General features: G+C 50.6%; 1 protein-coding gene across 1 annotated transcript; it reads left to right on the plus strand.

The window, feature by feature from the left end:
• The first annotated feature begins 1,774 nt into the window (after positions 1–1,774).
• On the plus strand, positions 1,775–22,748 carry LOC115273294 (cytochrome P450 4F22). Its single transcript, XM_029916297.1, has 12 exons — positions 1,775–1,997; positions 5,224–5,368; positions 9,923–9,976; positions 10,101–10,228; positions 10,657–10,778; positions 14,367–14,634; positions 15,886–15,952; positions 16,073–16,202; positions 18,702–18,835; positions 19,696–19,760; positions 20,376–20,458; positions 20,838–22,748. The coding sequence occupies exons 1-12, from the start codon at positions 1,776–1,778 to the stop codon at positions 21,013–21,015; spliced, it is 1,596 nt and encodes a 531-aa protein (XP_029772157.1). The 5' UTR covers position 1,775; the 3' UTR covers positions 21,016–22,748.
• The last annotated feature ends 5 nt before the right edge of the window (positions 22,749–22,753 follow it).

The following is a 22,753-nucleotide window of genomic DNA, read 5'->3' on the forward strand; positions in this document are numbered from 1 at the left end:
ACCATGGGCAGGAATGGGTGGGAACTGGGGACTCAGGTGAGGACCTGGAGGGAAGGGTTCCTTTAGCTGTATTGCCCAAGGAGGTGGGGCACAGAGGGAACCTTGGGTGGCTGGGCTAAGGAAAGGAGAGATGAGGGTAAAACCCACCCATTTTCAGGAATCTCCTTGGCACTGTCTGGGGTCTGTGGGCCCTCAATGTGATTGAGTTTGGCCTTTGGTAGGAGTTCAAGGGGCCTCCGCCAACTCCCATCTCCCTTGAGTTAGAGGAACAGAGATTGAGTTGTCCAAACAATGGAGAGAATGGGAGGACCTAACTCCAAAGCCCACTTTAAGAGACCGTAAAGTGAGGCATGCACATCCCTGAGTGTGGCGCATGGCACATTGTGATGCTGTGTACCTGCTCGTGTGTTATTAATATTATGGTGAACTGCCCACATTGTTTTGGTTCCTTCAAGCGCTGACCCTACAGCCAGGATTTGACTGCAAGGAGCTTATTTGGGAAGTGATCACAGAAAATACCAGTAAGGAAAAAGGAAGTGAACCCCAAAGAGTTGAAAACAGGGACCCAATCAAATACCTGTACCTGCATGTTCACGGCAGCCCATTTCACAATAGATAGAAGGTGGAAACAGCTCAGATATTCATCAACAGATGAAGGGATAAACAGATGGTGATCCTTCCTCACAATGGAGTATTACCTAGCAGTGCAAGAAATGAAGCACGGACACGCACTGCAATGTGGCTGAATCCCAACAACACCACACTGAGCGAAAGGAGCCAGACACAGAAGGTCACAAGCTGTATGATCCCATTTGTAAGAAATCAACTATCCATAGAGGCAGAAAGTGGATTAGTGATTGCCAGGGGGATGGGGGGGGTGATTGCTAATCAGGATAGGATATCCTCTGGGGGCAATGAAAAACATTTGGAAGTAGATAGAGGTGGTGGCTGCATGACTGTGAATATGCTAGGTGCCACCGAATTGTATACCGTTGACTTCTTAGCAGCATGGATTTGAACTTCAGGGTCCACTTACATGCAGAAGGTTTTTTTTGTTTTGTTTTTGTTTTTGCAATGCAGCACTGTAAATGTATTTTCTCTCTCTTAGGATTTTCTCAATAACAGCTTCTTTTCTCCAGCTTTCTTTCTTGTAAGAATACGGTGTATAATACATATGACATTCAAAATATGTGTTCATTGGCTGTTTATGTTATCAGTAAGGCTTCCAGTCAACAGGAGGCTGTGAATAGTTCAGTTTTGGGGGGGGGATCAAAAATTACACGTGGAATTCTGACTGCACAGGGGCTCGGGACCCCCCTAACCCCTGCATTGTTCAACGGTCAACTGGACTTTAAAATGGTGCGTTTCATGTTGGGTGAATCTCACCTCAACGAAATAAAGGAAAAGAGGGAAGACAGGGGAAGGAAGGCAGCTAATCGAATAGAGAAAGTTTCTTCTTTGGGCAGCTGGAGTTTAGCCCTGCTGCGGAATGCTGGTAGTGTGTGTGCGACTCCCATCTCAGGGTCATTGCCCCAAGGGGAGGAGGGATTTATCTAGCAATATTCATCAATCACTGGTTCAGAGCTGCTTTCAACATGCAGGTATATGCGTTTTAATTTTCCAGCACTCTGGCCAGCCAGGCCTGGGCAGAGACGTCAGGAAGGGTGCATGCAGTACACTGTGCTTGACTCCACAGGTCCCCTTGGGTGGCACACACGTGGCCAGAGTGGCCGGTTCCCAGCTGCACTGACCCCCTCCGCGTGTGACCCCCCAGGATGCTGCCCATCACAGAACACCTGCTGTATCTCCTGGGATTGGAGAAGACCATGTTCCGCCTGTGTGCGGTGTCTGCGCTCCTCCTCGCCCTGCTCTTCGTCCTCTTCCGCATGCTGATCCAGCTCCTGAGGTTCTGCTGGAGTTTCTGCATCACCTGCCGCCGGCTGAGCTGCTTCCCCCAGCCACCCCGGCGCAACTGGCTGCTGGGCCACCTGGGCATGGTGTGTGTGGCTGGGCAGGTGGGCTGGGCAGGTCCCAGGTGTTTAGTTAGGAGGATGGTCTTCATGGCTTCTTTCATCCCCTAAGAATCTGGCTGGAGCCATGAACAGACCCATTTTACAGGATGTAAGTGTAATTGAGGTTCAGAGAGGGCAAGCGGTTTACCTGAGGTCACACAGCTGGCCTGAGGCAGAGCTGAGTCTAAAGTGTTCTCTGTAATTTCAGTCTATTGCTGTATCAGCAGAGGCCAGTGGCCATGAAAGTCGTCAGGTTCTGTGATCCCAGGGCGGGGTGGGGGGACCCTTTTGTGTTTTGCCCCCCCCAATGTGGTTGCATCCTCTCTTTCATTCTCTTACCTTGTCTTTCATTTCCCTTTTTTTTTTTAAACATTTATTCATTTTTGAGAGGCAGAGAGAGAGGGAGACAGAATCCCAAGCAGGCTCCAGGCTCTGAGCTGTCAGCACAGAGCGTGATGCGGGGCTCCATCTCACAAACCGTAAGATCATGACCTGAGCCAAAGTTGGACAGTTAACCAACTGAGCCACCCAGGAGTTCAGCTTTTCATTTCTTATTTCACATACATGTGCTTAGAATTATATCAGGTGCTTTAAAAACAGTAACTCACTCAGTCTTCTTGACAATCCTAGGCGGTAGGTCCCACCACTATCCCCATTTTGCTCCTGAAATAGTATGGCACAGAGAGGTTAAGTAGCTGGCCCTGGGTCACACAGCTTGTAGACGGCAGAGTTGGGGTTCAAGCCTAGGCCATCTGGCCCCAGAGTGCCTGCTCCTAGGTCTGTACCCTTTGCCACCTCTTGTTTCTGGCTGAGGAAACCTGCACTTTTTAAAAAAATTTATAATAGTTTATTGTCAAATTGGTTTCCATATAACACCCAGTGCTTCTCCCCACAAGTGCCCCCGACCATGACCATCATCCCCTCCCCTCCCTCCCCTTCCCCCTTCAGCCCTCAGTTCATTTTCAGTATGCAGTAGTCTTTCATGATTTGTGTCCCTCACTCTCCCCAACTCTCTTTCCCCCTTCCCTCCCTACGGTCCTGTTAGGTTTCTCCTGTTAGACCTCTGAGTGCAAACATATAGTATCTGTCCTTCTCTGCCTGACTTATTTCGCTTAGCATGACATCCTCAAGGCCCATCCACTTTGCTACAAATGGCCAGATGTCATTCTTTCTCATTGCCATTTAGTACTCCATTGTATTTATATACCACATCTTCTTGATCCATTCATCAGGTGATGGACATTTAGGCTTTTTCCATGTTTTGGCTATTGTTGACAGTGCCGCTATGCTTCAGAGGTCAGAAGAAAGCCAGACTCCTGAGGGCTCTGTGGCTTTTGGGGTCCTAGAGTTCAGTTCCTAACACCTACTGCACTCACCTGGGCCCCCTTCTAGACCTAAAAGACGCTGAGAATAGTGAGGCCTTCCTGGTTCAGGCCTCATGCTGAGTGCAGACGTGGACTTGGAGAGGCAGTTCAAGGGCAGTGGTCATCAGTGTGGGCTTGATGCCCCTCTCTACCCCTCCCGCCTTGCCACCTTGAACACACGGCCTCACCTCCCTGTGCCTTGGTTTCCCCATCTGTCGTGTGGGGATTATGATCGGCCCTGATAACCTCGTGAGGTCGTGTTGAGGATTCCTGACATCACGTCTGTGGCATGCTTGCCACTGAACCTGCCACCTGAACCTTGAGTGGGTGTGCTCAAGTCCCGAGCTGCAGAGACTGGAAGTATCAAGTGATTCTAGAAATAGTTATTTTATTTTATTTACGTTGATATATTTACTTTGAAAGAGAGAGAGAGAATGTGATTGGGGTGAGGGAGGGGCAGAGAGAGAGAGAGAGAGTTAGAGAGAAAGAATCCCAAGTAGGCTCCTCATTGTCAGTGTGGAGCCTGATGCAGGGCTTGGACTCACAAAGTGTGAGATCATGACCTGAGCTGAAATCAAGAGTCAGACGCTTATCCGGCTGAGGCACTGAGCACCCCGAGGAATATTTCAGTTACTACTTAGAGTGAGTGTCTCAGAAGAAGGAAGCAGGAGATACGTTTCCATTCAAGAGCTTCAAGAATATTTTATGTGGCTTCAGGAGTGACTCCCCTAGGGCCGCACTCACCACGTTTTGCCTGTTTGTGCCCGAATCTCCTTCCCTCCTTTAACCTCCCACCCCTGCTCAGGCCTCATTGTCTTCCGCTGGGCTGGACTGGTCCAGCCTCCTCCTTGGGCGCCTGCCTCCAGTCCGTCACCCGTCCTGGCCCCTGTGAGGATTCTTGGAACCAACCATGACCTTCCTCTGCTCACACACCCTCCATGACTCCCCACTGCTGTCTGGAGAAAGTCTCAGCTCCTCAGCTAGTGTTCAAGTCCCTTTAGACTCTGACTCCCACCTTCCTCGGTCATCCTGTAAGGTGACTTCCTGTTCCTGTAACCAGGCTCTGACTTCTTACCTGCATGGTCCTTGCTGGAACTGTGCCCTCTGCCCCAAATATCCTTGTCAGTTAAATGAACTCCTACTCATTTTTCATGCCCTGTATCCAATGCTCTTGTTCCAAGAGCCATCTGGCTTTCATGGTGGTCCTTGAGGTAGTGGCCAGGCCCCGGTGCCCAAGTTAGCCAGTCAACATGGATGGCGTTGACCCTGTCGGCCCAGCCTGCCTCCGGGGGCCATGAGTTCTGGGTGACGCCTCGGGGAAGGCCAAACCAGGACCATCACATACTGACCTTTCCAAGCAAAGTAAAATGGAGAAAAGAGTAGCAACTGTTACATAGAATTCTTGGGTAGGTTAAAGGTATTAACTATATGAACAGTGCCCACTGCTGTGCCTAACACTGTGAGCACACCCATATGTTAAAAATAATGATGCTAGTGATATTTTATTACTAACCTAGTAAGTACTCAACAGATGCCAATCATTATTATCGGATGTACTGTTACTGTTTTTATTTCTGGGACACTGGCTATGTGTCAGGCCCCTGTGCTGGGGCCGTGGGGTCTCATTTTGTTATTTCATAAATTTCTCAGCTGGCCTCGGACAGAGAGTTGATTCTTCCCCACTCCTCAGAAGAGGGAATGGAGGCGCGACAAGATGCAGCTGGTGCCCGCAATCATAGAGCTCCTGCGAGCTTGTTTTGAGGACAGGAGAAGAGGAAGGAGGGAAAGGCTAGGGAAAGCTGGGGGCTGGGCTCCTCCTCACTGTCCTTCCCTCCCACCTCCTGCAGTATCTTCCAAATGAGACAGGCCTCCAAGATGAGAAGAAGGTGCTGGACAACATGCACCATGTGATCCTAGTGTGGATTGGCCCTGTTTTGCCACTGTTGGTTCTGGTGCACCCTGACTACATCAAGCCCGTGGTGGGTGCCTCAGGTAGGTGGGCTGGGCCTTTGTGTAATGAATAAACCCTCAACTCTCAGAAATCACCTGGGTTTCTGGGCATGTAGGCTGTCTGGGGGAAGAGCCATTTGAGTAGGGATTTGAAGGATGAATAGGAGTTCACCAAAGCAGCCATGGTAATACAGATAGTGGGGATAGCATGGGAAAAGGTGTGACGATGTTTAGGAGTCCTAGGAACTTTGGGGGGATGTCTACCCACCTAGAAGTCAGAGCCAGGCATGTTCAGATAGGCAGTTGTTTGCCCAAGATTTTATTAAGTGGTTGTTGCTTAATTCTAAGCCATAGAAGTCCCATCATCCGAGTTCTGATGTTCCTGCTGTGGCCTGTTCCCTTCACCAGGGCTTACTGACTGGTGGAAAAGGACACGAAGAAGGATTGCTTCTCCCTTCTGAGTCCACACTAATCCCAAGGTGTAGGACTCCTGGGTGTGCCTGGCAAGTGCTTGCTCAACCTTCAACACTCAGATCCAGAAAAACCCCTCCTCTAGGAAGACTTCCTTGACTCTCCAGACAGATCATGGTTTTCTCCTCTGGGCTTTTCCATTCTCCATCCTAACCCTAGAGGGCTGACCGAGTGTGTCTGCGTCCAGCTCTGTCTTCCCTATAGGAACCTGGATCTTCAGTGTGGCCTCACATGTAACTGGGCACCTCCAGAAGCGTCAGGGACACTTGAGAGAGGAGGGAGGGATGAAGGAGCTCCAGGAATTTTAGGATCTCTCGCCCTAGCTTGGGCCTCTACAAAGAGAGGCTGAGACCCCCGCTTTGAGGTGTAGAGACCACCTCTGAGGCTCCCATGTCAGAGCCATGGAAGAGGAATGGGCTACCATCCTATGGTCCTCCACGTTTTGTTCCCCATGATTGCATTTGTGAGGGGATGTCCATCCCCCCTGCACAAAGCAGGAGCCTAGACCCCGGGAAAGGTGACTCCTCTACGGGCTGGGCTCCGGGTTGTAGAAAGAGCCCTGGGCCAGGACTCAGGTGGTCTGGGCTCAAATCCTGGCTGCAGCCATACTCGCTGCATGACCCAGAAATCCATGTAGGCTCTCGGGGCCTCAGTTTCTGATCCGTAAAATGGGGTGGTGGTGAAGACTCTCTATGATGTGGGTAGCTGCTCATGAAGGTTTCTTCTCTCCTGCCTTTCTCACATCCTGGTTTTCTTTCTTTCCACCTCTTCCTCCTTCTCCCCTCTCCTCCTCCTCAGAGACTCAGATTCCTAAGGGCCATCTTACAAGGTTGTGAGACCCCAAATAGAGTAGGGAGTAGAGACCCTGCGTGGCCTTGGCATATAGTAGATGCCCAGGCCTCTCCCTCTGCCCTCCCCTCCTTCAGGACAGGCATGGTATCCAGGGCCTTCCCCGCTGGGGGAGTAGGGGGCGGGCAGAGCTGTGAGTCAGGACTCACAGGTCTGACCCCCAAGCTGTGGAACCCATCCCCCACCGGGGCCTCCTCAGGGCCACACCTGGGGACCCTGATACCCTGGAGCTAACCCCACACAGCCCGTGAGCCCTGAGAAAGGCACAGCTCCTCCTGGAAACTCTGCTTCTTCATCTTCTATTGGGCAGTTGGGATGGAGAGCGTTAATGGGAGAAAGCAGGGGGAAATGCGTTATAGAGGATGAAGTGTGATATATAGGCATATAATTATAGCTTGTCTTTATACATGTATTTTTTATTGAGATGAAATTCACATAGCATGTAATTAACCATTTTAAAATGTACAATTTTAAACTGTAAGGTATTTCGCATGTTCACAATGTTGTGCAACCCTCGGCTCTCTCTAGTTGAAAATTTTTTCATGGCTCCATAAAACAGCCTGTATCCATTAAGTAATTACTTCCCATTCCCCCCACCCCCCCATCTCCCGGGACATGCCACTCTAGTTTCTATCTCCATGGCTTTGCCGATTCTGGATATAGCACAGTGAAGGGACGATACAAAATGTGGCCTTTGGCACTGACTTCTTTCACTTGGCATAATATTTCCAAGGTTCGTCCACATTGTAGCAATTTTCAGCACCTAATTTTTTTTAAGGCTGAGTAGTAGTCCATGGAATGGCTATATGGATATACCACAGTTTGTTTATTGGCTCCTCCGTTGACAGACATTTGGGTCGCTCCTACCTTTAGGCTGTTAGGAATAATGCTATGATCATGCACGTACGCGTTTCAGTGTGGATGTATATTTTCATTTCTCTTGGGTAGATACTGAGGAGTAGAAATGCAGCGCCATATGGGAATTCTACATTTAACTTCTTAAGGAACCACCAAACAGCTTTCTATGGCGGCTGTGCGTTTATTTTTCACTAGTGGGGGCTTGCAGTAAGCTCGGGGTGCAGATAATCATCTCCTGAATTCTTGACACCAGTGACCAATAATTATAATCATGGTTATAAAAATAGCCCGCAGTTGGTTAATTATTCATTTATGTGTACAAATATTTAATGAGCACCTGCCGTGTGCCGGGAGCATGTTAGCTCACTGAGTTTTTGTAGAGATGCCACGAGACAGGCAGGATTGTTTTATTTCTCCTCTGGCAGATGAGGAAATGGAGGACCGGAATGGTTAACATGCCCGAGTTTACACACCGAGTTAGTGGTGGGACTGGGGTTAGAACCCAGCTCTCAACCCCAGTGATACGTAGCTTCCTGCTGAGCACTGGGTGGGGCCTTTTCTTATATGCCCTCTTCCAGGGTAGACGTTCCCTTTTTACTGAAGGAGACACTGAGGGGAAAGGCAGCCTGGAAACAGCTTCTCCTGGACTCTAGTGGTCAAAGTTGGAGTGGCCCGAGGATGGGAGAGCAAAGGTTTAGTCTGGGGTGGCGGTGGGGGTTGGAGAAGCCTTCATGGAGGAGGTGTCAACGAAGCTGGGCCTTGAAGGATGTGTAGGAGTTTGCCAGATGAGAAGACTCAGGTGGAGGGTTGTACCAGTGCAGAGGTGCAGATGTGTGAAAGTGCCAGGGGAATTCAGGTGACGTGGGGGTGTCTGGAGTGAAGATGATGTGTGGGGCCAAGTAGGCAGTGAGACAGGAGCTGGACTCAGAGCACCTATGTGCAAAGCAAATGAGCTTGTGTTTTACCTCGGGCAACCACCGAACGGGTCTGTGTATCAGAAAGAGCCTCAAGGGGCCTAAGCTGGAGTCCAGATCTCAGAGAGGAAAGGAGTGACTAGATAGACTTCCACCTCCCCCTCCAGTGTTACCTCTTCCCGGAAGCCTGCTTTGACTTCCAGCAGCCCTTTCTCTATGCCTCCCTTTGCTTCTGGGACACTTTCTACCTTCTCAGTATTTGCTTGGCGTGCCTCCACTTCCCTCTCTCACCCCACCCGGATCTCCTCCAGGCAGGGTGCGGACCTGAGCCGTCTCTGGTCCTCAGCACTGCCCAGCATGGGTTGGGTACAGAGGGGGCAGGACTCTCTGAATAGGAGGATGAGTGGACAGATGAGTGTGTGCACAATTGGCCAATTCCTGGGTAGTGTGCGTGTAGGTGGCTGAGTCACACCTCAGGTAAAAGTGACAACACTTGAATTTCAAGTACTTCTTTCCTGGGCCCCTGCCCGTTCGGTCCTAAATCTTTTCAACCCATAGAAAGGGAATTCACTCACTCACTCATCCATCCATCCCATCAGTCCATCTGTCCATCCATCCATTTTTGCATTCTTTCATCCCTTGGCTGGTTCATCCAATAAAAATTTATTTTATTTAGCGTCGATATATCAGTGATCAACGTGGTCCTCCTCTCCAGGGACTTGTGCCTGGATGGATACAATCCAGAGGCATTTGCTGGAAGAGGAATGGCATCCAAGCAGAGACTTGAAGGAAGAAGGAAGAGTGTTAGAGGCAGAGAGGGCATATGGTAGAAAGAACAGAGAGAAATTGTTGGCTTTTTCAAGAAGACGAGAAAATTCTGTGATATTTGAACATTGAGTAGGTAGGGAATGGAGGATAGAGGTGTTTTGGGAGAGGTCTGGGCTGGGGTAGGTCACACAGGGCTTTGGAAATGGGCCAAGCTGCTGGTGCTTGTGGCTAATGGGTGTGAGCAGGGAGGGACATGATCAGATCTAGCATCTGATAGGATCTCCAGGGACCGGAGTGCAGGAAGGAGACAGCCCTGGAGGCTGAGAGCACAGGAGGTGGAATTCGGGTGGCCTGAACTGGCAGAAAATAAGGGGTGATTAGGGGGAAGATGGCCATTCTGGATGGAGAGCACAGGCTGGAAAAGTAGGAACTACGCCAGTATATGAGGTTATTTGGTGTATGTTGAAGGGTGAGATAGGAGAGGCACACAGAGACAAGATGGGGCGGGGCTAGCCTGAGCTTGAACTTGTTTGACCAGGGTAATAGGGAGCCATGGGAGGTATCTGAACAGGGGAGGATCATGTTCAGATCAGCATCTTAAAAGGGTCTTTCTGGGGCAGGCATGGAGGATAGACTGAGGTGGAGGTCAGAGCTCAGAGAGGAGACCCAAGGAGGTTATAAGCAGAGGCCAAGGGTCAGAACTCTTGAGTTATCATCACCTCTTCTCTCTCCACAGCTGCCATTGCCCCCAAGGATGACCTTTTCTATGGTTTCCTGAAACCGTGGCTGGGTGAGTGTGGGGCTGAGTGAGCTGGGGCTGGGGCTTCAGGGAAGACGTGGTGGGGCAGTGTGGGGTTTCTTGTAGTGATTCAGACTAATAGGAGAGGCTCCTAATGTCAGTCTCCTGGGCCCAGGAGATGGGCTGCTGCTCAGCAAAGGTGACAAGTGGAGCCGGCACCGCCGCCTGCTGACACCTGCCTTTCACTTCGACATCCTGAAACCCTACATGAAGATCTTCAACCAGTGCACTGACGTCATGCATGTGAGTCGCAAGGGTTCTTGGGAGGAGGGTGTCCTGGGGGTGGGACTGGTCCAGGCTCCACCTCATGGGGAAGGCAGGTGATGTCAGGAAGCTTCGCCTCCTTTACCTATAAAATGGGCTTAGGAGAACCTGGGTGGTTCTGTCGGTTAAGCATCCGACTTTGGCTCAGGTCATGATCTCACGGTTCGTGGGTTCGAGCCCCGCGTCGGGCTATGTGCTGACAGCTCAGAGCCTGGAGCCTGTTTCAGATTCTGTGTCTCCCTCTCTCTGCCCCTCCCCAGCTTGCTCTCTGCCTCTGTTTCTCAAAATAAAAAAAAGACATAAAAAAAAAAAAACAGGCTTGTAGCGAGCAGGCAGCTGGGTGTCCTTGTCCTCCTGGCTGTAAGTCTTCGGTCTCTGAATCAATCCTCTGCATGTCTCTCTTCCAGGCTAAATGGCGGCGCCTGGCGGAGGGCCGGGTGGTCTCCCTTGACATGTTCGAGCATGTCAGCCTCATGACCCTGGACAGTCTTCAGAAATGTGTCTTCAGCTACAACAGCAACTGCCAGGAGTGAGTGTGGCCTCCCTGGGGGAAGAGAGAGCCAGCTGCTCCAAGGCGGGTGGCGGGAGAAGAAAGGAAACGCTCAGGCATTTGGCATCCCTGGGCTGTTGCTACTCTGCCGCTGACAGGCTGTGTGTTTCTGAAAACTGACATCACCTCTCTGGGCCTGTCTCCTTATCCAAAAAATAGACTTCCAGTTCCTCCCCCAGAGTCACCTTATGAGTATTAAGTGAGGTAATGTAAGCTGGTGGTTTGGCACAGAGTAGGTGTTTAATGAATACTAGTTTCCCTCCTTCCTCCACGAAGAATGGTTTGGCCTTTGGAAACTGTCTCCCCAGGCTTTGAGCCTCAGTTTCCGTTTTTTTGTAAAACAAGGATGACAATTCTTGACTTTCTGAGACATGCTTTAAGAATAAAATGGTGTGGGCGCCTGGATGGCTCAGTCAGTTAGCGTCTGACTTTGGCTCAGGTTACAATCTCTTGGTTCATGGGTTTGAGCCCCTTGTCGGGCTCTGCCAACAACTCAGAGCCTGGAGCCTGCTTTGGATTCTGTGTCTCCCTCTCTCTCTCTGCCCCCCCCCCCTCTCTCTCTCAAAAATAAACATTAGGGGTTCCTGGGTGGCTCAGTGGGTTAAGCATTCGACTTCAGTTGAGGACATGATCTTGCAGTTCATGAGATGGAGCCCCGCATCTGGCTCTGTGCTGACAGCTCAGAGCCTGGAGCCTGCTTGGGAACCTGTGTCTCCCTCTCTCTCTGCCCCTCTCCTGCTCATACTGTCTCTCTCAAAAATAATAAATAAACATTAAAAAATAAACAAACATCAAAAAAAAAAAAGAATAAAGTGATGTTGCACTGCCCTGGCACACAGTAGATGTTCAGCAAATATTTGTTGAATGAATGAATAAAATAACCATTGTCCTGGTCAATCCATCCATCCATCCATCCATTCATTCATCAGGTATTTGTTGTGAACCTACCATGGGCCTGATACTATGCTAGCTTTGGGGAATATGGTGGTGAGCAATAGACTGAGTCCCAGTTCTTTGGAATTTATAGTCTAGGTGGGGATATAAGGGATAAGATACATCATAACTGCCAAGTTTGTAGCACATAGTAGGTTCTCAATGATAAGTTTCTGGCTTTGTTACTCTGGGCTTTGTAGGGTTATATGTCAGTTGGGTTATATGACAATGGCTTTAGTGATTAATTAATCAATTAAGTAATCAGTCCAGAAATATTTATTGCAGGCCTACTATGTGCCAGTCTTGCACTAAGCACTGTGAATATAATGGTCAACAAGATAGACAAAGTCTTGCTCCTCTGGAATTTACATGTTGGTGGGAAGAAAAGCAGTAACCATGTACAAATAAACAAGTAAACAAGAAAATGACAGACTGTGACACAGGTGTGAAAACAAGCATACTTCATGACCAAGGACAGCCCCTTACACACCTCTCCCAGTGATTTCATTTATTTTCTTTTGTTAAAATTTTTTAATGTTTATTTATTTTTGAGAGAGAGAGAGAGAGAGAGAGAGAGGAGAGAGGAGAGAGAATGAGTAGGGGAGAGGCAGAGAGAGGGAGACAAAGAACCAGAAACAGGTTTCAGGTTCTGAGCTGTCACACAGAGCCTGATGTGGGGCTTGAACTCACGAACTGTGAGATCATGACATGAGCCGAAGTTGGACACCTAACCAGCTGAGCCACCCAGGTGTCCCTCTTTTTTTTTTTTTTCATTTTTTAAAATGTTTATTTATTTATTCTGAAAGAGAGAGAGGCAGACAGAGGGGGAGACAGAGGATCCCAAGCAGACTCCATGCTGTCAGCACAGAGCTCAATGTGAGGCTTGATCTCATGAACTTGGAGATCATGACCTGAGCTGAAATCAAAAGTCAGATGCTCAACCAACTGAGCCACCCAGGCACCCCCTCCTTTTTTTTTTAAGTGTTTTAAAGTTTATTTATTTTGAGACACACACACACACACACACACACACACACACATACACAGAGCATTTTATATTCCTAGTAGTATGTGAGGCCTCCAGTTTCTCCACCCTCTTACCAACACTTGTTATTATCTGTCTTTTTGATTATAGCCATTCTTAGTTGGGGTGAAACAGTATCTCACTGTGGTTTTGATTTGCATTTCCATAGTGGCTAATGCTGTGAAGCATCTTTTCTTGTGCTTCTTGGCCATGTGTATATCTTCTTTGGAGAAATGTCTCTGCATATGTTTTGCCCATTTTTTAGATTGGATTATTTGTCTATTCTTGCATTTTAAGAGTTCTTTATATTATTTATTTATTTATATTTTATTTCTATTATACAAATATAATATTATATTTAAATTTTATTTTTTGATAGAGATGGTGAGCCAGGGAGGGGCCGAGGGAGAAGGAGAGAGAGGATCTTTATTTTTTTTTCCATAATATTTTATTGTCAAATTGTTTTCCATACAACACCCAGTGCTCTTCCCCTTAAGTGCCCTCCTCCATCACCACCACCTCTTTTCCCCCCTCCCCCTTCCCCTTCAACCCTCAGTTCATGTTCAGCATTCAATAGTCTCTCAAGTTCTGCATCAGGAGAGAGAGGATCTTAAGCAGCCTACATCCTCAGTGCAAAGCCTGAAGTGGGGCTCCATCCCATGACCCTGGGATCATGACCTGAGCCAAAATCAAGGTTCAGACTCTCAACTGACTGAGTCATCCAGGCGCCCCCGGAGTTCTTTATATATTTTAGATACCAGTTTGTCATTGGATATATGAGTTCTCTCACTCTGTGGCCATTTCGTCTTCATGATGCTACATCTGTTAGGGAGTCCTAATCCCTCTTTGGGCCGGTGTTAAAGTGTACCTGGGTTTTGGTTTCTTTTTCGTTTTTTTTTTAATGTTTTTTATTTATTTTTGAGAGACAGAGAGAGACAGTGCAAGTAGGAGAGGGTCAGAGAGAAAGGGAGACACAGAATCTGAAGCAGGCTCCAGGCTCTGAGCTGTCAGCACAGAGCCCGACGTGGGGCTCGAACTCATGAACTGTGAGATCATGACCTGAACTGAAGCCGGATGCTTAACCGATTGAGCCACCCAGGCGCCCCTGGGTTTTGGTTTCATTCAGACACGATGAGGCCAACACATCAGGAGACGATAGTTACTTACAGTTCCCAATGGAGGGGATGTGCTACCCACTCAGGGCCACACAAGGAGGCAACAGTGTCAGTCAGGCAAAGGATGGCAGAAGTCTTTTTTTGCGGTTTCCTTGGGAAGAAACGGTATGGCCGTTATGCAGGCCTGGGAGTGACTCGTTTGAATAATTTTAGAGGGCTCTGGAGGATAGGGGCTGTCCCTAGCTGTCCAGTGATTGAGCCTGGAGATAGTGGCTAGCCTGGTAAGCTTCAGCGTGTGGTCTCTGCACTGTTTGGGGTGCACATGAAAGGCGTACTCTTGGGTGAGTCGTTGGCAATCTCTAAGAACTGGCTAGTTCTGGGAGGGGCCATGTCTCTCCAGGGTCAGCAAGGCCTCTCTTTGTCACCTGCCCATGGGGAGAAGGCGCTGGTTCTAGGGAACAGGACTGTGCTCACGGCTCTTCCTCTCCCTGGCAGGAAGATGAGTGATTACATCTCAGCCATCATCGAGCTGAGCGCGCTCGTGGTCCGGCGCCAGTACCGCCTGCACCACCACATCGACTTCATCTACTACCTCACGGCAGACGGGCGGCGGTTCCGGCGGGCCTGTGACACCGTGCACCGCTTTACCACGGAGGTCATCCAGGAGCGGCGGCGGGCGCTGCGCCAGCAGGGGGCTGAGGCCTGGCTTAAGGGCAAACAGGGCAAGACCTTGGACTTCATCGATGTGCTGCTCCTGGCCAAGGTGAGGCTGGGCCCGGGAGGGTGGAGCCCTGCCTAGGACCGTCCCCCCATGAATTGTGCCGACTCTGTAAAATGATAAACGTCCCAAATGACACAGATGTAGGAGGCAGGCAGGTGCAGCACAGGTAAGACTATGTTACAAAGTGCTGCAGACTAGGGGGGTTAAACTAGGGAAGGTAATCTCTTCACCGTTCTGGAGGCTAGAAGTCTGAGATCAAGACACTGACAGGGGTTGGTTTCTTAGGAGGCTTTGCTCCCTGGCCAGTAGATGGCCTCCTCACGTGTGCTCACCTCGTCTTCCCTCTGCCTGTGCCTTTGCGTAAATGTCCTCTTCTTCCAAGGACACCAGTCATCTTGGGCTAGGGCCCACCTAGTGACCTCATTATAATGTAATTATCTCTCAAAAGGCCTTGTCTCCAAACAGAGTCACCTTCTGAGGTCCTGGGTGGTGAGGACTTCACCGTATGAATTCTGGAGGGTTGGTGGGGTGGGGCGTGGGGGGCAGGGGACACGATTTTGCCCACCACACTTAAAAGATGACATCCAAGACTTTGAAAAAATATGACATTGCAAAGTTACTTTTCTTTTCTTTCTTTCTTGAGAGAGAGGGTGCAAGTGAGTGTGGGGGAGAGAAATAGAGAATCCTACAAGGAGCAGAGAGAGAGAAAGAGAGAGAGAGAGAGAGAGAGAGAGAGAGAGAGAGAGAAGCCAGGCTCGGTGGAAGAGGGGCTTGTGTTCACCCAAAGCGGGGCTCGAGGCCCCCCCCCCGATGTGGGACTTGAGCTCACACACTGCGAGATCATGACCTGAGCCAAAGCCAGATGTTTAACAACTGAGCCCTCAGGGGCCCCTTCTGTGGGATTTCTGAGCAGCACGTGGATTCTGGGTTCAGGGGGTCCTGGGCTCCCGTGCTGGCCTTGCTGCCTAGCAGATGCTCCACCTTAGTCATCTGACTCTTCCCTCTGAGCCTCAGGTTCCTCATTTACGACACGAGGGTCACAAGATCTGATCACAGGTCAGGGTTGGACGTCTGGCAGGATGCTTGCTGTTAGTGGCTGCTCAAGGAATACCAACTCCCTTCTTCCCTTCACCTTTGGCTCTTCCTCCTACTTTCCATCTTAGACAAGTTGTGTACCTCTGTCTGCAATCCTTCCCCCCTGCAGCCTGGCGTGAGAGAAGGGGGAGTATCTTGACTAGGACTCGGAGTGGGGGGGGATGAAGTGAGCTGAGCATCCTCTCTGGCTCCTCCCAGGATGAAGACGGGAAGGAGCTGTCTGATGAGGACATCCGAGCCGAGGCGGACACCTTTATGTTTGAAGGTGAGGATGTGGCGGGGGTGGGGGGGTGGGGGGGGTAGGAGGCTGGAGGAGGGGCTCTGTTGTCAGAAAATCGCGTCTTCACTCAGGCAGCCTCCATGTGAACTCCTCGTCTGCCTACAGGTCATGACACAACATCCAGTGGGCTGTCGTGGGTGCTGTTCAACTTGGCCAAGTATCCAGAGTACCAGGAGAAGTGCCGGCAGGAGATCCAGGAAGTCATGCAAGGCCGGGAGTTGGAGGAGCTGGAGTGGTCAGTTTGGGGTCGGGGGAGAGTCGGGGGCCCGCTGAGTCTCAAGCTTGCGTGTGGGTTTCTGGCTCTGGTCTGCGCAGGCTTCTTGCTCTTGGCTGTGTATTACTCTTGCTACTGCAGGGTGCTGTTCAGTTGAGCCGGGTGGCTCCCAAACAGCGTTGTGGGTTCAGGTCTGTCCCACACATCCTCCTCATTCTCCTTGAACCAGCAGCTACCCGGGGCGTGTTCTTTTCAAGAGAGATTCTGGAAGCGCGGAGAGCCACCCTTTAAAACCTCTGCTTGCACTGTTAACATTCCATTTTGACAAAGCAAGTCACAGAGCCAAGCCCAATGTGAATGGGGCAGGATATACGTTCCACCCACCTGAGCAGCAGAATCACATGCAAAGGGCTTGGGGTGTGTCATTCAGATGTGTGCCGTGTAGAGCTGATTTTGGGGTGACTTAAAGAAAACACAGCACTAAATAGTATCTGACAGTGAGAAAGCTCTGTTCTGTTCAGTGTCAACCTTTACTTTATTCATTTTTTCAAGTTTATTTACTTATTTTGAGGTGGGGGGAGCACAAGGGAGAGAGAGGCGGAGAGAAAGAGGAGAGAAAATCCCAAGCAGGCTCCATGCTGACAGTGTGGGGCTCGAACTCACAACCTGAACCGCGAGATCATGACCTGAGCTGCAGTCAGACGCTTAAACCAACTGAGCCACCAGGTGCCCCCATGTCAACCTTTTATTTATTTATTTATTTATTTATTTATTTATTTATTTTTAATATATAGTTTATTACCAAGTTGGTTTCCATATAACACCCAGTGCTCTTCCCCACAAGTGTCCCTCTCCATGACCATCACCTCCCTTCCCCTTCCCCCCTCCCTCTTCAGCCCTCAGTTTGTGCTTAGCATTCAAAAGTCTCTCATGATTTGCCTCACTCCTTCTCCTCAACTCTTTCCCCCCCCTTTTGCATTCCCATGGTCCCCTATTAGGTTTCTCCTGTTAGTCCTATGAGTGAAAACATATGGTATCTGTCCTTCTCTGCCTGACTTTTTTCACTTAGCATGAATCCCTCTAGGTCCATCCACTTTGCTACAAATGACCAGATTTCATTCTTTCTCATTGCTGTGTAGTACTCTATTGTATATATAAACCACATCTTTTTTAATGTTTTTTTAAATTTATTTTTGAGAGAGAGAGAGACAGTATGAGAGGGGAAAGTCAGAGAGAGAGGGAGACACAGAATCCAAAGACAGACTCCAGACTAGCTGTCAGTACAGAGCCCAATGTAGGGCTCGAACCCACGAACTGCGAGATCATGACCTGAGCCAAAGGGGATGCTCAACCAACTGAGCCACCCAGGCGCCCCTAAACCACATCTTCTTGATCCATTCATCAGTTGATGGACACTTAGGCTCTTTCCATGATTTGGCTATTGTTGAAAGTGCCGCTATGAACATTAGGGTACATGTGCTCCTATGCATCAGCACTTCTGTATCCCTTGGGTAGATCCCCAGCAGTGCTAGTGCTGGGTCATAGGGGAGTTCTACTGATAGTTTTTTGAGGAACCTCCACACTGTTTTCCAGAGTGGCTGCACCAGTTTACATTCCCACCAACAGTGTAGGAGGGTGTCCGTCTCTCCACATCCTCACCAGCATCTATAGTCTCCTGATTTGTTCATTTTAGCCACTCTGACCAGTGTGAGGTGGTATCTCAGTGTGGTTTTGATTTGTATTTCCCTGATGCTGAGGCATCAACCTTTTAGATTTTGAGGTCAGGGAGACACTCTCCGTTGGGTGCCATTGTATTCTTCAACTCCCTGCCAACCTGCCTTTTTAATGAAGGAAAAAGATGGGCCAGGCTCTGAGGACTGGACAGGAGATGCTGTCTGACTGAAATTTAATAACTCTGTGGTTTTCCCAGTGGTGTTTATGTTACGGGCACTTGCATGACAGGCATGCCGTTTGCCCTTTATGGTAGCAATGTAAAGTTTCTTTGAAAGAGAAAGAAAACGATCTAGATCATGGACCAAAGGGTTATAATTAATCCAGTTTTGGGCCCTGGAGTCCAATGGAAAGAAGTTAGTAATAGCATAAGGAGAGAATGTACAGGTTTTTAAATACTGACATTGATCACACAGGCTGGTAAATTGCTGCTGCCTCCCCCCACCCACCCCCCGCTCCCTGCCTGTCCTGGCATCTCTCCTGCTATCCCCTGACTGCCATGTAATCCATCAGTTTAAGAGTTAATGCCGGGCATGCAGGAGCCTGCGGGTGCTGCTTGGATTGGTTGGGGGTCAGATATTTAGCATGTCGAGGATTAGTGATGTGTGCAATGGGGTAAGTGCAAACACCGGAAGCTGGGGCAAGTCTGAGATCCTGGGCTGGTTTCCTGCGTGGCCGCTTCTGAGCGTGTGTGTGTGTGTGTGTGTGTGTGTGTGTGTGTTTGGGGGAAGGGAGGTCACTGTAGCCTGGCTCCAAGTCACCCACCATTCCGCGTTCCGTGTTCCCTAGGGATGACCTGACCCAGCTGCCCTTCACCACTATGTGCATCAAGGAGAGCCTACGCCAGTTCCCACCCGTGACCCTGGTCTCCCGCCGCTGCACGGAGGACATCAAGCTTCCAGATGGACGCATCATTCCCAAAGGTGCCCTTGGTGTGCTCCAGGCTGCCAGGCTGCTCTAGTGCCTGTGGGGGCGTGGTCATACCTGCCGCCAGGTGCACCTTCCCTGTAGATGGGCATCTCTCTGTGTGGCTATTGCTTCTGGGGTGCAGGAGGAGACCCAACGTGTAGGGTCTAGAGAGAGGTGGGTGGGTCCAGGGGGAAAGGCAAGAGTGGGTGTGGCGGGGCGGGCCCTGTGAGGATGCAGGTGAGGGAGGGATGGTTTCATTCAGTTGCCAAATATCCCTTGGAGACTAAGCCTTGCTCTAGACCTTGAGTACCACTCAGTCTGAGGAAGACACAGCAGGGCACAGACATTTCCAGTCACATGTGGTCAGGGATGGGCTGAAGGAAGGAAAAGGGGCTGAAACAGTCCAAAATAAGGAGCAATGATTTCATGGGGGGTGAAATTCAGGGATGGGGGTCTGCTTGGAAGAGGCAGCGTGAGAGGTGAGACTTGAAGATTGAAAGTGAAAGAGAGAACATATTTATGGAGCAGACTCTCAAGGTGCCAGTAGTTAAAGACCTTGAATGCTAGGTGGAGGCACTTGAACTTGATCTCCAGGACAGTAGGGAGCCATGGGAGATTTTTGAGATGAGGAGGAACAATGTCAGATCTGTGAGTGAGAAAGCTCCCTGTGTGGCCAGCACAGCAAGAAAGAAGGTGATGGGGACCTCTCAGGGAGCAAGAGGGGGAGCGGACATAGCGGCAGAATTTTTCAGAGAAGGATGGGCAAGGAAGGGTGGTAGAATGGTTCATGGGAACAGCATGGCTCTGGGAAGAGCAGGGGAAGAGGAGGCCTTCAGAGACTCCAGTTGCCCCACTGACTCCACCTTCCCTACAGGAATTATCTGTCTGGTCAGCATCTACGGGACCCACCACAACCCCATAGTATGGCCTGACTCCAAGGTGAGCGTCCTCCTCAATTCTCTCTTCCCTCAGCTTCTTCCTCCTCAGACGGGTGATCCTGGGGCAGTGAGACCTTTCTACCCTCTTCCCCAGGAGCCCAGATGGCCTGGCGGGGTGCAGAGCTTGAATGCTCGTCCCCCAAGTATTCGCTCACTGTTGATTCATAGGTCCACAAATATTTATTGAATACTTACTGTTTGCCAGCCTCTGTGCTGGGCTTGGAGAATGGACAAAGATACTGTTTTTTGCCCTCATGGAGCTCACTGTGAAGTTCAGGGGAAGAAAATAAGCAAACGCTATGGATGCACAAAGGAAATAAAAACTGGAGGGGGTGGGGGCACTTCAGCTCACATGGTGAAGAAAGGCCTTGGGGAGGAAGAGGCGTTGGAGCTGAGACCTGAAAAGTGTGAAGAGCAGGGAGAAGCCTGTTCCAGGCAGTTGAGACAAGAAGTGCAAAGGCCCTGTGGTCAGAATTAGCCTGGCATGCTTGAACAACAGAAAGAGGAAGATGTGGGTGGACTATAGTGAGGTTCTCTCTGTCCAGCGGAAGGATCAGGGCCAAGGTGGGATGGGTGGGCCAAGCCCCCAGGCTCATCCCTGGCTGCTCCTGCCTAGGTGTACAACCCCTATCGCTTTGACCCGGAAAACCCACAGCAGCGCTCCGCACTGGCCTACGTGCCCTTCTCTGCAGGACCCAGGTAACCCTTCTATTTCCTCCAGCCCACGCCAAACGTAGGGAAAGTGGCGTGGGCAATGGAAGGTCAGGGATGTGCAGATCCGGAGCAGAGATCACCTCCCACCCCGGTGTGCTTTCTGCCAGCCCAGAACTCTTCAATGTACTGGGAAGCCCCTAAATCAGACTCTGTAATAGCATCCTGGTATTGAGCACCTACTGTGTGGCAGGCCCGGAGTTCTGGGTTCGTATGCTCCCAACGACTCTATGATGCCATCGCGCCCGTTTTACGGATGAGGGAACTGAGGCCCAGAGTGGGAGGTCGGTCATTTACCCAGGGACTCCCCCTTCCCGGGTCACACAGCGGCTGCACCTGAGCCCCTTCCCCGTCCCCCTTCCTCTAGAAACTGCATCGGACAGAGCTTTGCCATGGCCGAGATGCGCGTGGCAGTGGCGCTGACGCTGCTGCGTTTCCGCCTGAGCGTCGACCGAACGCGAAAGGTGCGGCGGAAGCCGGAGCTCATCCTGCGGACGGAGAGCGGCATCTGGCTCAACGTGGAGCCACTGCCTCCGCAGGCCTGATCGCCGGGCTTCCCCGCGGATCCCGGGGCCCTAGCCTGCCAGAAGAGGCCCAGGCCCCGCCCCCAAGGGGACCAGACTCCGCCCCCAGGACCCTGAGGGCAGAGACCACGCCCCTTGAAGGCCAGATTCGGCTCCTGGAGGACAAGGCTCCTCCACTGAGCAGCTTGATGAAGGTGTAGGCCACGCCCCTCACGGCAAGGCTCTGCCTCCTGACGGTCTGGTCCCGCCCCTTGAGGTCCAAGTCAGGTCTGCTGAGTGCGGGTTCCTGCTTTCCTGCTTGAGGGACCGGGCTCAGCCGAGTCCCTTGGGGCCCAGACCCACCCCCAGGATCCAGAGCACTCGGGCCTTCAGGCCCCACCCACCCAGCCATCTGAAGACCTAAGACCTGACACCTAAGGCCTCTGGGAATCACGACCTGTCCCCCGTGGATCCTGGCTGACTTTTAAGTTGAGGACTTGAGAGCTGGAGCTGGAAGTAAAAGCCCTGGACCCGGACGTCACCTACTTGAGGTCCCCAGCTCACATGGGCGAACTCCTCAGGCATCAGGCTGCACTCCAGGGCTCAGGATGTGTGCTTCTGTTGTTGTTTTGTAAATCTAGACCCTCCCTGGAAAGTCTCTTCCTTCCTCCTTGCTGAAAGGCCCTGTGCTGAGTGTTCTGATTTTTGTAGAATAAAAGCACGGGATGCAGACAACCCCCGCTGCCCACCCCCTAGCTCAGCCACACACTTCCCTTGGGCTCCAGGAAGGCAATGAAGGTGCCCGGACAGCTGGGAAGCAACTGAGGGAAGCTATGGGCTAGGACGCGGAAGCCATTTGTCCTCGGACATAAACTCGGGCTTTTGGGGACAGTTTGTGCATTCATTGATCTCATCAACAGACCACATATTAATAGTGTTTATTGGCACTGGGCCCGGAGCACAGCCAGGCCCAATTCCTGCCGTCGGGAGAAGAGGGGACAGATGTTGAACAAATAATCCTACACGTAAATTTATTTACAATCCATGACAAGTGCTCCAAAATAGAGATCCTTGTTGTGAACACAATGGGGGGGGAGGGGGGATGGCTCAGGGAGAGCTTCTCTGATGCTGAAGTGAGGGCACAAGTTGAATGGTGACAAGGGAGAGAAGAGCATGTCATGTGGGAGGAACAGCATCTGCAAATGTTCCCAAGTGAGGGAGACAATGGTGGGCTCGAGGAACACCACTCCAGAGAGGCTGGATCTGGAGGAGGGGCGCAGACTGGGGGAAGGTCTGGCAGGGGCCAACTGCCCAGGAACTGCAGGCCACATCTCAGTTCAGGTCTTATGCTGAAGGCAATAGGGAGCTATAGAAGGTGTGTGAGCGGGAACAGCACAGGATCTGGTCAGAAATGAGCTGGTAGGGAGGTGGCTTGGAAGGGAGGAGACTGGGGACTGGAAACCTGGGAAATAGACTGAGGTCCAGGTGGGACAGGAGGGCGGACTACCTAGCCACAGGAGCTGAGGTGAGGGAGGAGTTAAGGGTGATTCCCGCGTCTTTGGTTGGGGGAACAGGTGATGGTGTAGTCCCTGATATGATGATACAGAAGTTGGGGTAGTGACAAGGTCTACAATAACCGTATTAACTCACCAAATATTTATTGAGCATCTGCTGTGAGCCAGGTGATATTTGAGCCCTTACATAATTGACCTTTGTTGGGGGGTGGGGAGAGGTTAACAGATGATGAGTAATAAATGAGTAAATAAGTAAGTAAATTCCC

This window comes from Suricata suricatta, chromosome 12 (assembly GCF_006229205.1).
Source record: "Suricata suricatta isolate VVHF042 chromosome 12, meerkat_22Aug2017_6uvM2_HiC, whole genome shotgun sequence".
NCBI classification, from domain to species: domain Eukaryota; kingdom Metazoa; phylum Chordata; class Mammalia; order Carnivora; family Herpestidae; genus Suricata; species Suricata suricatta.